Genomic DNA, 14,753 nt, shown 5'->3' with positions numbered 1-14,753 from the left:
TGCCTTGGCTTATACTCGGGTCGACTTATACTCGAGTATATACGGTATTTTTGTTTTTGCATTTTCGTTTTTTGCTCCTCTTCTTCACAGAGCCATAACTTTTTTATTTTTGGGTCAAAATGGCCATGTGAGGGCTTGTTTTTTGCAGGATGAGTTGTATTTTTGAAGGACACCGTTGGTTTTAACATATCATGTACTGGAAAACAGGGAAAAAACTCCAAAAAAAGTACTACATTCATTAAATGCTAAGACTACCTGCCATTATGATTCTCCAGGTCATTACAAGTTCATAGACACCAAACATGTCATATTTTCACAGTCTCAGTTCATATTTTTAAAAACTTTTTTTTCTTTTTTTAACTTTTGCCATGTTTCAATAGCATTGGCTCTGCTACACGCAGGCGATGATCAGATCACCTCTATGTAGCTGAATTGCTGAGTTGCTATGAGGTGACCACAGGGTGGCGCGCACAGCAATCCGGCATCAACAACCATAGAGGTCTCAAGGAGACCTCTGGTTGTCATGCCGACACACCGATGAGCCCCGATCATGTGACAGGGGTCACCGGTGCGTGCATTTCTGGCCGGATGCGCTTGTTAAATGCCGCTGTAAGAGTTTGACAGCGACATTTAACTAGTTAGTAGGCACGGATGGATCACGATTCCACCCGCACCCAATGCGGGCACGTCAGCTGTTCAAAACAACTGACATGTCCCAGCTTTGAGGTGGGCTCACCGCCGGAGCCCACATCAAAGCGGGGGTTCTGCCATCTGCGTAACAGTACGTCTGATAGCAGAGAGGGGTTCAACTTTTATTTTTTAAATTATTCTTTAAAACTTTTTTACTTTTTGCATGTTTCAATGGTCTCCATGGGAGTCTAGAAGCTGCAGTTCTTTGATCAGCTCTGCTACATACAGGCGATGAGCAGATCACCTGTATGTAGCAGAAATGCTCACTTGCTATGAGCGCCGATCACAGCTCAATTTTTCACAAACCCGCACATTTCACATTACCACGCATGTCCACTGGATTGGTGATAATAACTGCTGGAAAAGGGGGATCTAACTGCTGAGATCCCCCACCATGCTGTATACGAGAAGAAGGGGAGTGAAAAACTAAAAAAAAAAAAAAAAAAGGTAGTCAAGCATATTGATGAGCTCTGTAAAACCTCACCCCCACCAATGATTGGCAGCTTCCTGACAGGGTTTTTATCAAAATGACAGCAAGCAGGCCAGTAAATGATACATCGCTGGAATCAGGGTCTCTTTCTCTACATTATGCTCCTCTGAGATGGAGTAGCACAATCTTGCTGACTAATTCCCTTTAACCTATCCACACTGCTGTGTCTCTGACCATTCTGAACATAGCTATGCTCCTCAATCTATTCACTGCTTTGGTAATCTAGTTTGATCCAAGTATGTCTCTGACCACTCTGCATACAGATATTGCTCCTTAATCGGTTTACACTGCTCCTTGTCTCGGTAATGCCATTAAATTAAATCTCCTTCTGCACCCGCCCTTATATCTTGCATCTCCCCTACCTTTCCTGACTGCCCATATTTGAGCGCTTTCTTATAGATCATATATACTTACCTTTTCTTAGGGTTAGCTAGTACTAGTCTATAAATAAATCAGTCCAATTTTCATCCAGGAGAGTGGGATCATTTTTTCTAAGTTGTTATCCGTATGCAGTTTTTTTACTCAGCAGCTATCATTTACAATTTCCTATGATACAGAATTGAAATGTATCCATAAAAATCGGATGCCACACTGATAGTCTGTGTGGCAAGTGATTATTCCCGTGCGTTGTCTGATTTCGGAGTGACACGCTGCGATTTTCTCATGCCGAGTACAACAAAAAATAAGCAGATCTGCACTGATATCCAAATATGCATCCCAGTGGTACCTATGTTTGTCTTATATCAAATTTCACAGCGGCGTATGCTGAAAAATGTCCCCACACCATGATGTTCCCACCTCCAAACTTCACTGTTGGCATGGTGTTTTTGTGGTGATATGCAGTGCCTTTTGGCCTCCAAACATGGTGTTTATTATGGCATCCAAATACCGTATATACTCGTGTATAAGCTGACCCGAGTATAAGACGGTGCACCTAATTTTGCCTCGAAAAACTTATTGACCCGAGTATAAGTCGGGTATGCATCGTCCCCGCATCACTATCCTTGTATGTGTGGCTCCTTATCCCCATCCTCGTATGTGTGGTTCCTTATCCCCATCCTCGTATGTGTGGCTCCATATTCCCATCCATGTGTGCGTGGCTCCTTATCCCCATCCTTGTCTGAATGGCTCCTTATCCCCATCCCCATCCTTATATGCATGGCTCCATCCCCATCCTTGTATGCGTGCCTCCTTATCCCCATCCTTGTATGCGTGGCTCCTTGTCCCCATCCATGTATGCGTGGCTCCTTGTCCCCATCCATGTATGCGTGGCTCCTTGTCCCCATCCATGTATGCGTGGCTCCTTGTCCCCATCCTTGTCTGCGTGGCTCCTTGTCCCCATCCTTGTCTGCGTGGCTCCTTGTCCCCATCCTTGTCTGCGTGGCTCCTTGTCCCCATCCTTGTCTGCGTGGCTCCTTGTCCCCATCCTTGTCTGCGTGGCTCCTTGTCCCCATCCTTGTCTGCGTGGCTCCTTGTCCCCATCCTTGTCTGCGTGGCTCCTTGTCCCCATCCTTGTCTGCGTGGCTCCTTGTCCCCATCCTTGTCTGCGTGGCTCCTTGTCCCCATCCTTGTCTGCGTGGCTCCTTGTCCCCATCCTTGTCTGCGTGGCTCCTTGTCCCCATCCTTGTCTGCGTGGCTCCTTGTCCCCATCCTTGTCTGCGTGGCTCCTTGTCCCCATCCTTGTCTGCGTGGCTCCTTGTCCCCATCCTTGTCTGCGTGGCTCCTTATCCCCATCCTTGTCTGCGTGGCTCCTTATCCCCATCCTTGTCTGCGTGGCTCCTTATCCCCATCCTTGTCTGCGTGGCTCCTTATCCCCATCGTTGTCTGCGTGGCTCCTTATCCCCATCCTTGTCTGCGTGGCTCCTTATCCCCATCCTTGTCTGCGTGGCTCCTTATCCCCATCCTTGTCTGCGTGGCTCCTTATCCCCATCCTTGTCTGCGTGGCTCCTTATCCCCATCCTTGTCTGCGTGGCTCCTTATCCCCATCCTTGTCTGCGTGGCTCCTTATCCCCATCCTTGTCTGCGTGGCTCCTTATCCCCATCCTTGTCTGCGTGGCTCCTTATCCCCATCCTTGTCTGCGTGGCTCCTTATCCCCATCCTTGTCTGCGTGGCTCCTTATCCCCATCCTTGTCTGCGTGGCTCCTTATCCCCATCCTTGTCTGCGTGGCTCCTTATCCCCATCCTTGTGTGCGTGGCTCCTTATTCCCATCCATGTGTGCGTGGCTCCTTATCCCCATCCTTGTCTGAATGGCTCCTTGTCCCCATCCTTGTCTGAGTGGCTCCTTATTCCCATCCTTGTATGTGTGACTCCTTCTCCCCATCCTTGTATGTGTGGCTCCTTCTCCCCATCCTTGTATGTGTGGCTCCTTCTCCCCATCCTTGTATGTGTGGCTCCTTCTCCCCATCCTTGTATGTGTGGCTCCTTCTCCCCATCCTTGTATGTGTGGCTCCTTCTCCCCATCCTTGTATGTGTGGCTCCTTCTCCCCATCCTTGTATGTGTGGCTCCTTCTCCCCATCCTTGTATGTGTGGCTCCTTCTCCCCATCCTTGTATGTGTGGCTCCTTCTCCCCATCCTTGTATGTGTGGCTCCTTCTCCCCATCCTTGTATGTGTGGCTCCTTCTCCCCATCCATGTGTGCGTGGCTCCTTATACCCATCCTTGTATGTGTGGCTCCTTATCCCCATCCATGTGTGCGTGGCTCCTTAGCCCCATCCTTGTCTGCGTGGCTCCTTAGCCCCATCCTTGTCTGCGTGGCTCCTTACAGGACAGATGAAAAACACAATACTAGATTGCTGCCGGAGATTCCTCCTCACATATGTGTGAGTGAGTTTTTAAAGGTGATAGGTACACAAGATATGTAGTATATACACTGCTCAAAAAATAACTGGAATGCAAATACCACTTCCTACATATCACTGCATGAAACATTCCAGTTGCAAATCTTTTTTTCATTACACAGTGGAATGCATTGAGAACAATAAATTAAAATGATCAATGTAAATCAAAATTGATATCCCATGGACGTCTGGATTTGGAATGATGCTTAAAATCAGAGTGGAAAATCAAATTACAGGCTGATCCAACTTCAGTGGAAATGCCTCAAGACAAAGAAATGATGCTCAGTGTGTGTGTGTGGCCTCCACGTGCCTGTATGACCTCCCTACAACGCCTAGGCATGCTCCTGATGAGGCAGCAGATGTTCTCCTGAGGGATCTCCTCCCAGACATGAAGCAAAGAATCAGTCAACCACGGCACCTGCATATGGTCTCTAAATGGGTCTGAGGAGCTCATTCTGGTACCCAATAGCAGTCAGGGTAACTCTGGCTAACACATGGAGGGCTGTGCGGCCCTCCAAAGAAATGCCTCCCCACATCATTACTGACCTACTGCCAAATCGGTCATGCTGGAGGATGTTGCAGGCAGCAGAACATAATCCACGGTGTCTCCCGACTCTGTTGTGTCTGTCATATGTGCTCAGTGTGAACCTGCTCTCATCCGTGAAGAGCACAGGGCGACAACTTTGATTCTGCCAATTTTGGTGTTCTCTGGCAAATGCCTATCGCCCTGCACGGTGTTGGATTGTAAGCGCAATGCCTACTTGTGGATGTTGGGCCCTCATGGAGACTGTTTCTGACACTTTGACCAGACACATGGATGTTAGAGCCCTGCTAGAGGTCATTTTGAAGGGCTCTGGCACTGCTCCTCCTTCCAGAAAAGGAGGAGGTAGCGGTCCTGCTGCTGGGTTGCTGCCCTTCTATGCCCCCCTCCACATCTCCTGGTATACTGGCCTGTCTCCTGGTATCTTCTCCAAGCTCTGGACACTGTGGTGACAAACAGCTACCCTTCTTGCCATAGCTCGTATTAATGTGCCATCCTGGATGAGTTGCACTACGTGAGCAACTTTAGTGGGTTGTACACCACCTCATGCTACTGTACAGTACCTCTAGGGGTGAGAGCAATGACAACTTGTAAAAGTGACCAAAACAGCCAAAAAGGATGAGAACAGAGAAATGGTCTGTACTGACCTTCTGCACAATCACTCCTTTATGGGGGTTGTCTTGCTAAATGCCTATCATTTCTACCTGTTTGTTCCATTTGCACAAAAGCAGGAGAAATAGATTCACAATCTGTGTTGCTTCATAACTGGACAGGTTTATTTCACACAAATGTGACTAACTTATTTAAACGGAACCTGTCACCCCCAAAATTGATGATGAGCTAAGCCCACCGGCATCAGGGGCTTATCTACAGAATATATATATATATATATATATATATATATGAATATATATATATATGAATATATATATATATGAATATATATATATATGAATATATATATATATATATGAATATATATATATATATGAATATATATATATATATATATATATATATGAATATATATATATATATATATATATATATGAATATATATATATATATGAATATATATATATATATATATATATGAATATATATATATATATATGAATATATATATATATATATATGAATATATATATATATATATATATATATGAATATATATATATATATATATGAATATATATATATATATATATATGAATATATATATATATATATATATATATGAATATATATATATATATATATATATATGAATATATATATATATATATATGAATATATATATATATATATATGAATATATATATATATATATATATGAATATATATATATATATATATATATATATGAATATATATATATATATATATATATATATATATGAATATATATATATATATATATATATATATATATATATATGAATATATATATATATATATATATATATATATATGAATATATATATATATATATATATATATATATATATATATATATGAATATATATATATATATATATATATATATATATATATATATATATATATATATATATATATATATATATATATATATATATATATATATATATATAACCACAGCAGCACATGTACATGAATCGGCCATGTGAAAACTCTCCTCTATTTGTATGGATGTGGCAACATCCAGACTTATCTTGCACTCCCCCCATTGACCTTGCAGGTGGCGGTAATCAACTCTACCTGCCCATAAATTGTAGGTCTAGCCCAAAGTGACATGTTTGTCCGAAGTTGTAGGCTGGTGGCCAAAGAGTGGCATGTACAATAGAGTAGGACCCATCAGGGGGAGATCACCTTGCCGTGGTTGATGGGCACACGTTAATTGGCCAATTTATGCGCTAAGAATCTCCATTTTAACTGTAAGTTTTATGAAAAAAAAATTTTTGAAAAAATTTTTATGAAAAAATATTTTTGTGAAATGTATATTTGTCTGTGTTTTCACATGGCCGATTCACGTACATGTGCTGCTGTGGTCTTTTTTATCTGTGTGTTGCAGTTTGCAGCTTGCACGTGTTCACATTGGGGGTGCTGATATATATATATATATATATCCCCTTTGAGAAAGCTATCACGTGAAACGCGCGGCAGGGGTCATATGGTGGACCACTGCACTTCTCGGACTTACAATGGGTGAGCATTGATGCCAATGTTATATTTGTCGTATGGAACTGGGCGGTGTTTTCAACACGTGTGTTCTCTGATGCTATCTTGATTATTTTGAATATACTACTATGAAAACATCCGCAGTAATGAGGCTTTATTTTGTATATGGGTATATGCTCTCCCAGGTCTTATAACGGAGCAGTGTTCCTCCCTTTGAGTGTTAGTTGTGGTTCCTTCCTCCATTGTTTTATCAAAAAAATGCTACATGTTATCATAATATATGTTTAATAAAAATCATTTTAATTGAGTTAATTTGTTGGTGATATATGTACTCTTGGTCCTTCTGTGTTGAATTGCTGTTTGGGAGTATTTCACCTGGCGATATGCCGATATACAATATATGGGAAAGGTTTTTAGAATAATATACCTTTGGCCCTGATGGATATGAAGTGCTGGATTATATATATATATTTATATATATACTAGATGGTGGCCCGATTCTAACGCATCGGGTATTCTAGAATATGCATGTCCACGTAGTACATTGCCCAGCCACGTAGTACATTGCCCAGCCACGTAGTACATTGCCCAGCCACGTAGTACATTGCCCAGCCACGTAGTACATTGCCCAGCCACGTAGTACATTGCCCAGCCACGTAGTACATTGCCCAGCCACGTAGTACATTGCCCAGCCACGTAGTACATTGCCCAGCCACGTAGTACATTGCCCAGTCACGTAGTATATTGCCCAGTCACGTATTGGCCAGCCACATAGTATATAGCACAGCCCACGTAGTACGGTATATTGCCCAGCCACATAGTATATTGCCCAGCCACATAGTATATTGCCCAGCCACATAGTATATAGCAGAGCGACGTAGTATATTGCCCAGTCACGTAGTATATTGGCCAGCACAGAGCCACGTAGTATAGAGACAAAAAAAAACCATATACTCACCTATAGCCCGTTGAAGTCCTGCTATACTCACCCTCCGCCGCCTTTCTCGCTCCTCTCCACGCTCCCGGGATCGCTCCATTGCAAGCGGCAGCTTGCGGTCCCGTCCCAGGGCCTGGTGTGAGCAGGACCTATGATGACGTCATATGACCGTGACGTCACGGCAAGTCCTTGTCGCACACCAGCCCTGGGACGGGACCGCAAGCTGCTGCTTGCAATGGAGCGATCCCGGGAGCGTGGAGAGGAGCGAGAAAGGCGGCGGAGGGCGAGTATAGCAGGTTGTTTTTTTTTAATTATTTTTAACATGACATTTTTATTATTGATGCTGCATAGGCAGCATCAATAGTAAATAGTTGGGGACACACAGGGTTAATAGCAGCGGTAATGGAGCGCGTTACACCGCGGGCCGTTACCGCTGTCATTAACCCTGTGTGAGCGAAGGGGATTACGGAGCGGGCGCCGGGCAGTGAGTGCAGGGGAGTAGGGGAGGGACTAATCGGACTGTGCCCGTCGCTGATTGGTCGCGGCAGCCATGACAGGCAGCTGCCGAGACCAATCAGCGAATGAATAACCGTGACAGAAGGACAGACAGACGGAAGTGACCCTTAGACAATTATGTATATAGATATCTCAAGCTTGAGAAAGGCCCATTTGGAGCCGAAACGTTGCCCAGACATGTGGGTTCAATAAATCCTGCAGAGATTTTTCAGCTGGAGTGCTATATATGTATATATATATATAAATAAATAATCATCCTTATGGGGTTATCAGTGTTTATTATGACCCAGTCATTTCTATATGACACAACATCAGTATACACCAATTGAATTGCATTTTACATGACTCTTTAGGACATCCCACACTGGATAAATACTACATACCAGACCCCTAAATAAAAAGAACAGATATTAACGCTTAAACTCACAAGGTAAAAAAATATATATATATAGACCACTATAAATACATCTCTCAGACTGGCATGATTAAAAAATAAAAGCCTCCTAGAAATATGGGTCCGACAAGTACAAACCCCAGACTAGACAGTCGGAAACTCTCCGCCACCCAGTAGCCTCAGGACATCACCTACTGTGGCACCTGGGAGGGTAGGGAACTGCGGGGTCAGTAAAGAGGTGAGTGGACACCTGGAAAAAGTGCTGCCACTTCTGTGAGATCTCCCCTCTTCTCCAGTTACTTCATAAGAAATGAATAGACTTATCTATAGATGGCACCTGGCCAAAGGTAGTATCACACACATATACCATAGATCACCCTGCACAAGTCACCATTAGTGATGAGCGAACGTTCTCTGATCAGGTGTTATCTGAGCATGCTCGTCTGCTATCAGAGCGTCTTCTGTGTGCTCAAATAACATGTTAGTCCCCGCACCTGCATATCTTGCTGCTGTTTCACAGGCAATGGGACCAGAATAATATTTTTCTAGCATGGCGAAGACACCCGGTTAGCATACAAACATGCTCGCTCATCATTAGTCACCGTCTTACCCCGGATTTACATGTACATTGGTACAAATATAACATTATATATATATACACACACACTATGGCTGCAGGGCTACAACATGATCATATTCTGCCAGCTGCACACACCGGTTAGCACTGCACAACATCCCGCTCCGGAGACCTGGCAGTAATGACGTAGGAGCGGTGCATGACATACAGGACGTGATACTCTGGTGTTGCTTACAGCTTGTCACACACAACCTGCGCGGCTGCCACTTACTGCTTCCCGGGAGCCGCCATCTTTCCTGCGCAGTGTACGTGCGCCGTGTCCGCAGCTGCACATTCGGCACTGTGTTTAGTGCCATTATCACACAGGTCACACCTTATAGTCTAAAACTCCATGTCGTGTGATAACGTCTCTTGTGCGTGCATTGCTCTTTATGTATTGAAAGTAAACTTGATCTACTCGTGACGAATCTGCGGACACAAATGGCAATACAAGCGGAAGTGGCGAATGGAGCTCTGGGAAATGTAGTTTCCGCAAATCAGAGAAATCGCGCACGCACAGAAGCAGAATGAGAAGTTGTGGTCGGTGCTGACTGCTGAGCACCTTCGTTGGCGGCTTCTACCCGAGCCGTGGTCCCGTCTCATAAAGCCAACAATGCAGTGCGCCATTTCTGTAGCAATAAACACTTGGCCCCAGTTGTGCGGCTTGAAACTCGTTGGTAACCAGTGCAAAGTGTTCGTCAGGGCCATTTACCTTCATGGGTGGGTAATAGTGTCTGGCTTGTAATGTGGCCAAGGGGACCAATAGGCCACTCAGGTTCCGGGACCCAGGTGCGACTTTATAAGGCTACGTGCACACAGTGCAGAAATGTCTTCCTCTCTTGCGGGAAAATGCCCTTTTTTTCTTGCGTTCTTGTTGCAGATTTTTACCCACTCATTTATTAACATGCTGTAGATTACAGATGAGCAGCGTGTGCAGGAGTCTTCAGGATTCTTGCTCACTTTTCTGGCAATAGGCAAACCCTCAGGATTTTTGGCAAATCTCCACTGAAAAAAAAAAAACACAACATGTGCACACAGCCTTAAGCCACAATAAATGGATTTATAGTATTTGGCCCAGGCAGGGCCGTCACTATAATAGATGCAGGGCTAAGGCTACTTTCACACTAGCGTCGTTTTGGAGAAAAAACGCATGCTGCACAGATGCCCGCAGGATGCGTTTTTTCTCCATAGACTTTAATTAGCAACGGATTGCCACACGTCGCATCCATTGTGCGACGGATGCATAGTGTTTTGGCGGACCGTCGGCACAAAAAAACGCTACATGTAACTTTTTGTGCGTCGTGTCCGCCATTTCCGACCATGCGCGGCCAGAACTCCGCCCCCTCCCCAGACCTTACAATGGGGCAGCGGATGCCTTGAAAAACTGCATCCGCTGCCCCCGTTGTGCTTTTACTTCACAGCATGCGTCGGCCTGACGCACTGCGACGGGCCCGTACCGACGCTAGTGTGAAAGTAGCCTTAGAATTTTTTTTTTTTTTTTTTTAAATGGGCACAAGGTCCTTATAGGGTTTTCTTAGCTCCACTCAATTTTCTGCAGCTGTTCTGTACAACTTCTACACTGTCAGGATTTCACTCTTTTGTCAATTTAAGAGGTTGTCATGAGATTTGCATACTGCAGGTTACGTGCCAATATCCGCTTCTCTTAATAGAACTTTGAGAAAAGTAGGCATAGTTGTTAGTGATGAGCGAGTGTACTCCCTGCTCTGATTTTCCACAGCACGCTCGGGTGGTCTCCGAGTATTTATGACTGCTCGGAGATTAGGTTTTCATCCCCCGCAGCTGAATAATTTCCGGCTACTAGACAGCTTGATTACGTGTGGGGATTCCTTAGCAATAGCAACCAGGCAACCCCCACATGTACTCAGGCTGGCTTGGAGCTGTAAATCATGCAGCTGTGTCAACAAAAACTAAATCTCTGAGCACCACCAAATACTCAGAGATCAACTGAGCAAAAGAGTATACTCACTCATCACTAATAGCTGCTTGTCAACACATGACCTCCAGGATGCAAATCTCATGACAATGCCCTAGCAAGCTAAAGAGCGCAATCCTGACCATGTGCATGTTGCACACTGTTAGGGTATGTGCAGACGGTCAGATGACAATGTCATGTCATGATTAAGGGAGCTTAGTCTCCAGAAACGCATTGAGATTCTTACCCACATGGTTTGTGCTGAAGTTTGTATTCTCCATGTTTAAGCTTGTGAATAAAGAAATCTTTTTTCACGGATTCGGTGAAGCTGGACATTTTCTTCTTTTGGATTCTCCACGCCCAGAAACAGCGGGTCCGTGCTCCCGAAACTTGGCTTATGCATCACGGGTGAGCTGGTTTATATTCCTTCTGACATTTATCTTGCAGAGACTCGCGTCTCCACAAGATAAATAGACATGCTGCAGCCTGGAGAGATGCGCTGCATGTCCATCTCCGCGGGTGAGCTGCGGGCGTCGGTGCTCGCATAGTGGCCATGGGATTTCTTGAAATCTGGACCTTGTGGATGTACGCATCATCCAACCCGCAGCGTTTGCTGACTGTGGGAACATACCTTCAGAACTCGGCAATCTGAAATCACATAGACCAACTACAGAAATTTATTTGGAAAACCCCCTTTCAGCATTTTGGTCAATATAAGCTATATATATATATATATATATATATATATATATATATATATATATATATATATGTATAAGCTCACTGCTACATGGGATCAATCTCTTTTTAACCCCTAATTACCTTTGATGTACAATTTTGTCACAGGTCCCATGCAGGGTGTACGGTTCAGGTTTATACCAGTCAGACGTTGGCTCATTAGTCAGCATTATTATTATTATTTATTTATATAGCGCCATTCCATGTGCTGTACATGAGAAGGGGTTTCATACAAAGTTATAGATATTGTTTACAGTAAACAAATTTACAGTGACATCTGAAGGATTCAAGGGTGGTGGATAATCGAATATGTTGAGGCATGGAATTCCATAGGATGGGGGATATTCGGGAGAAATCTTGGAGGCGGTTGTGTGAGGAACGAATAAGTGCGGAGGAGAGTAGGAGGTCTTGGGAGGATCGAAGATTATGTGAGGGGAGATATTGGGAGATTAGTTCGGAGATAAAGGGAGAGGACAGGTTGTGGATGGCTTTGTAGGTCAGTGTTAGTAGTGTACTGGATTTGTTGGGGAATTGGGAGACAGTGGAAGGGTTTGCAGAGGGGAGAAACAGGGGAGTAGCGAGGAGAGACGTGGATTAGCCGAGCAGCAGAGTTGAGGACAGACTGGAGTGGTGCAAGAGAGTTGGTGGGGAGGCCACAGAGGAGGGTGTTGCAGTAATTGAGGCTGGAGATGATGAGGGCATGCACAAGAGTTTTAGTGGATTGATGGCTGAGGAAGGGATGGATTCTGGAAATATTTTTGAGTTGGAGGCGACAGGAGGTGGTAAGAGTTTAGACGTGTGGTTTGAACGACGGCAGAGTCTAGAGTTAGGGTACCGTCACACTAAGCGACGCTGCAGCGATACCGACAACGATACGACGTCACCGCTCTGCTTTCCGGCCGCTGGGCTTACACAGGGCAGAGAAGCAGAGCGCCGAGGGACAGACAGCGGAAGGTAAGTATGTAGTGGGTTTTTTTTTACTTTTACGCTGGTAACCAGGGTAAACATCGGGTTACTAAGCGCGGCCCTGCGTTTAGTAACCCGATGTTTACCCTGGTTACCAGCGAAGACATCGCTGAATCGGCGTCACACACGCCGATTCAGCGATGTCAGCAGGAAGTCCAGCGACGAAATAAAGTGCTGGACTTTCTGCAGCGACCAACGACATCACAGCAGGATTCTGATTGCTGCTGTGTGTCAAACTGAACGATATCGCTAGCCAGGACGCTGCAACGTCACGGATCGCTAGCGATATCGTTTAGTGTGACGGTATCTTTACTCCGAGGCAGCGGATTTCAGGTGCAGGAGAGAGCGTGATGCCGTTTACCATAATAGATAGATCGGGCAGGGAAGATACGTGAGATGGAGGAAAGATGATGAGTTCGGTTTTGTCTACATTGAATTTTAGGAAGCTAGAGGTGAAGGAGGAGGATATGGCTGATAGACACTCCAAGATTCTGGACAGCAGAGAGGTGACATCTGGGCCAGAGAGGTAGATCTGATTGTCGCTTGTATACAGGTGGTACTGGAAGTCATGGGACTTTGAGTTGTCCGAGGCCAAGGGTATAGATGGAAAAAGGTAGGGCGCCCCAGGACAGAGTCTTGAGGTACTCCAAAAGAGAGAGGGCGGGATGAGGAGGTGGTGTGGGAGTAGCAAACGCTAAATGTGCGGTCGGAAAGGTAAGAGGCGATCCAGGACAGGGCAAGGTCTTTGATGCCAAGGGAAGAAAGAATCTGTAGCAGTAGGCAGTGGTGGACTGTGTCAAAGGCAGAGGACAGGTCGCGGAGGATGGAGAACTGCCTGTTAGCTTTGGCTGTGAGTAAGTCATTAGTAATTTTGGTCAGGGCAGTTTCGGTGGAGCCACATTAGAGGTCGTCAAGGAGAGAGATGACAGGTGGGAGGAAAGTTGAGCATGGACATGCTGCTCAAGGAGTTTGGAAGCAAACGGGAACAGTGATATGGGGCGGTAGCTGGGCATAGCAGCTGGGTCAAGGTTTGTTTTTTTGAGGATGGGTGTGATAGTGGCATGTTTGAAGGCAGAGGGGAAGGTACCAGAAGATAGCGATAGTTTGAAGAGATGGTTAGGACTGGAATGAGCGTGTTAGTGAGGTTGGGGAGCAGGTGGGAAGGAATGGGGTCAAGTGCACAGGTGGTGAGGTGTGATTTGGAAAGGAGATGAGTAAGCTCTCCTTCAGTGATGTTGGAGAGGGAGGTTATTAGGGAAAGGCAGTGGTCTGGTATATGAAGTGGTTGGGGAGGTAGAACAGTAAAGGTTTTCCTTGTTTGGTTGATTTTATTTTTGAAGTAGGTGGCAAAGTCCTCAGCAGAGATGAGGGGAGTTGGAGGTGGCAGTGGTGGGCGGAGGAGAGAGTTGAATGTGCTAAACAGTTGTTTTGGGTTGTAGGATAATGAAGATACAAGGTTTGTGAAATAGGTCTGTTTAGCAGAGGTGAGGGCTAATTTGAAGGCAAGTGTAGCTTGTTTGAAAGCAGTGAAGTCGTCTGGCAGGTGTGTTTTCTTCCAACGCAGCATCTGTTTGTTACAGCAGCAAACATGCGGCCTGCAGGCATTGGATCTTTTGTGATGATCACAACCTGATCCTGGGGCTTCCGATGTCAGCGATTCTTTTCAGTTGAATTTGCGTCCATGAACCCACACTCAATTGAACTGTGTCACAGACACCAGCTTTCTACGTGGCAATACCATTACAAGTCGCCGACCAATCAGAGGCCATGAGCTGATGGCGGCAAGCTGTGTGTTGGCATTGCACAGGCTGCAGCGGAGAAGGGGATGCTGTTCGCTGAGGGAGTTGAGGTCAGGTGAAAATAATATTTTTTTTCAATGTGTAAGTGAAGTGTGGCATAATTGGGGGAATTACTACATGGTGGGGAACAAGAT

The 14,753-nt window shown here is 45.0% G+C and overlaps 1 protein-coding gene across 3 annotated transcripts in view; it reads right to left on the bottom strand.

Moving 5' to 3' along the window:
- Window positions 1-9,461, bottom strand: part of NSRP1 (nuclear speckle splicing regulatory protein 1) — a 119,519-nt gene extending 110,058 nt beyond the window's left edge. The window contains exon 1 of one of the 3 annotated variants that reach the window (XM_069761163.1): window positions 9,416-9,461. In XM_069761163.1, coding sequence (XP_069617264.1) covers window positions 9,416-9,435 — 20 coding nt within the window. In that variant the 5' untranslated portion in view covers window positions 9,436-9,461. Of the gene's footprint in view, window positions 1-9,282 lie in introns of all 3 variants that reach the window. The other 2 variants (XM_069761162.1, XM_069761164.1) reach the window with 2 other exon arrangements.
- Window positions 9,462-14,753: the final 5,292 nt, after the last annotated feature.

The sequence above is a fragment of the Ranitomeya imitator genome, chromosome 3, assembly GCF_032444005.1.
Source record: "Ranitomeya imitator isolate aRanImi1 chromosome 3, aRanImi1.pri, whole genome shotgun sequence".
In the NCBI taxonomy this organism is placed as follows: Eukaryota; Metazoa; Chordata; class Amphibia; order Anura; family Dendrobatidae; genus Ranitomeya; species Ranitomeya imitator.
The sequence above is the reverse complement of the archived record's forward strand: the minus strand, read 5'-3'. Positions and strand labels throughout refer to the sequence as shown.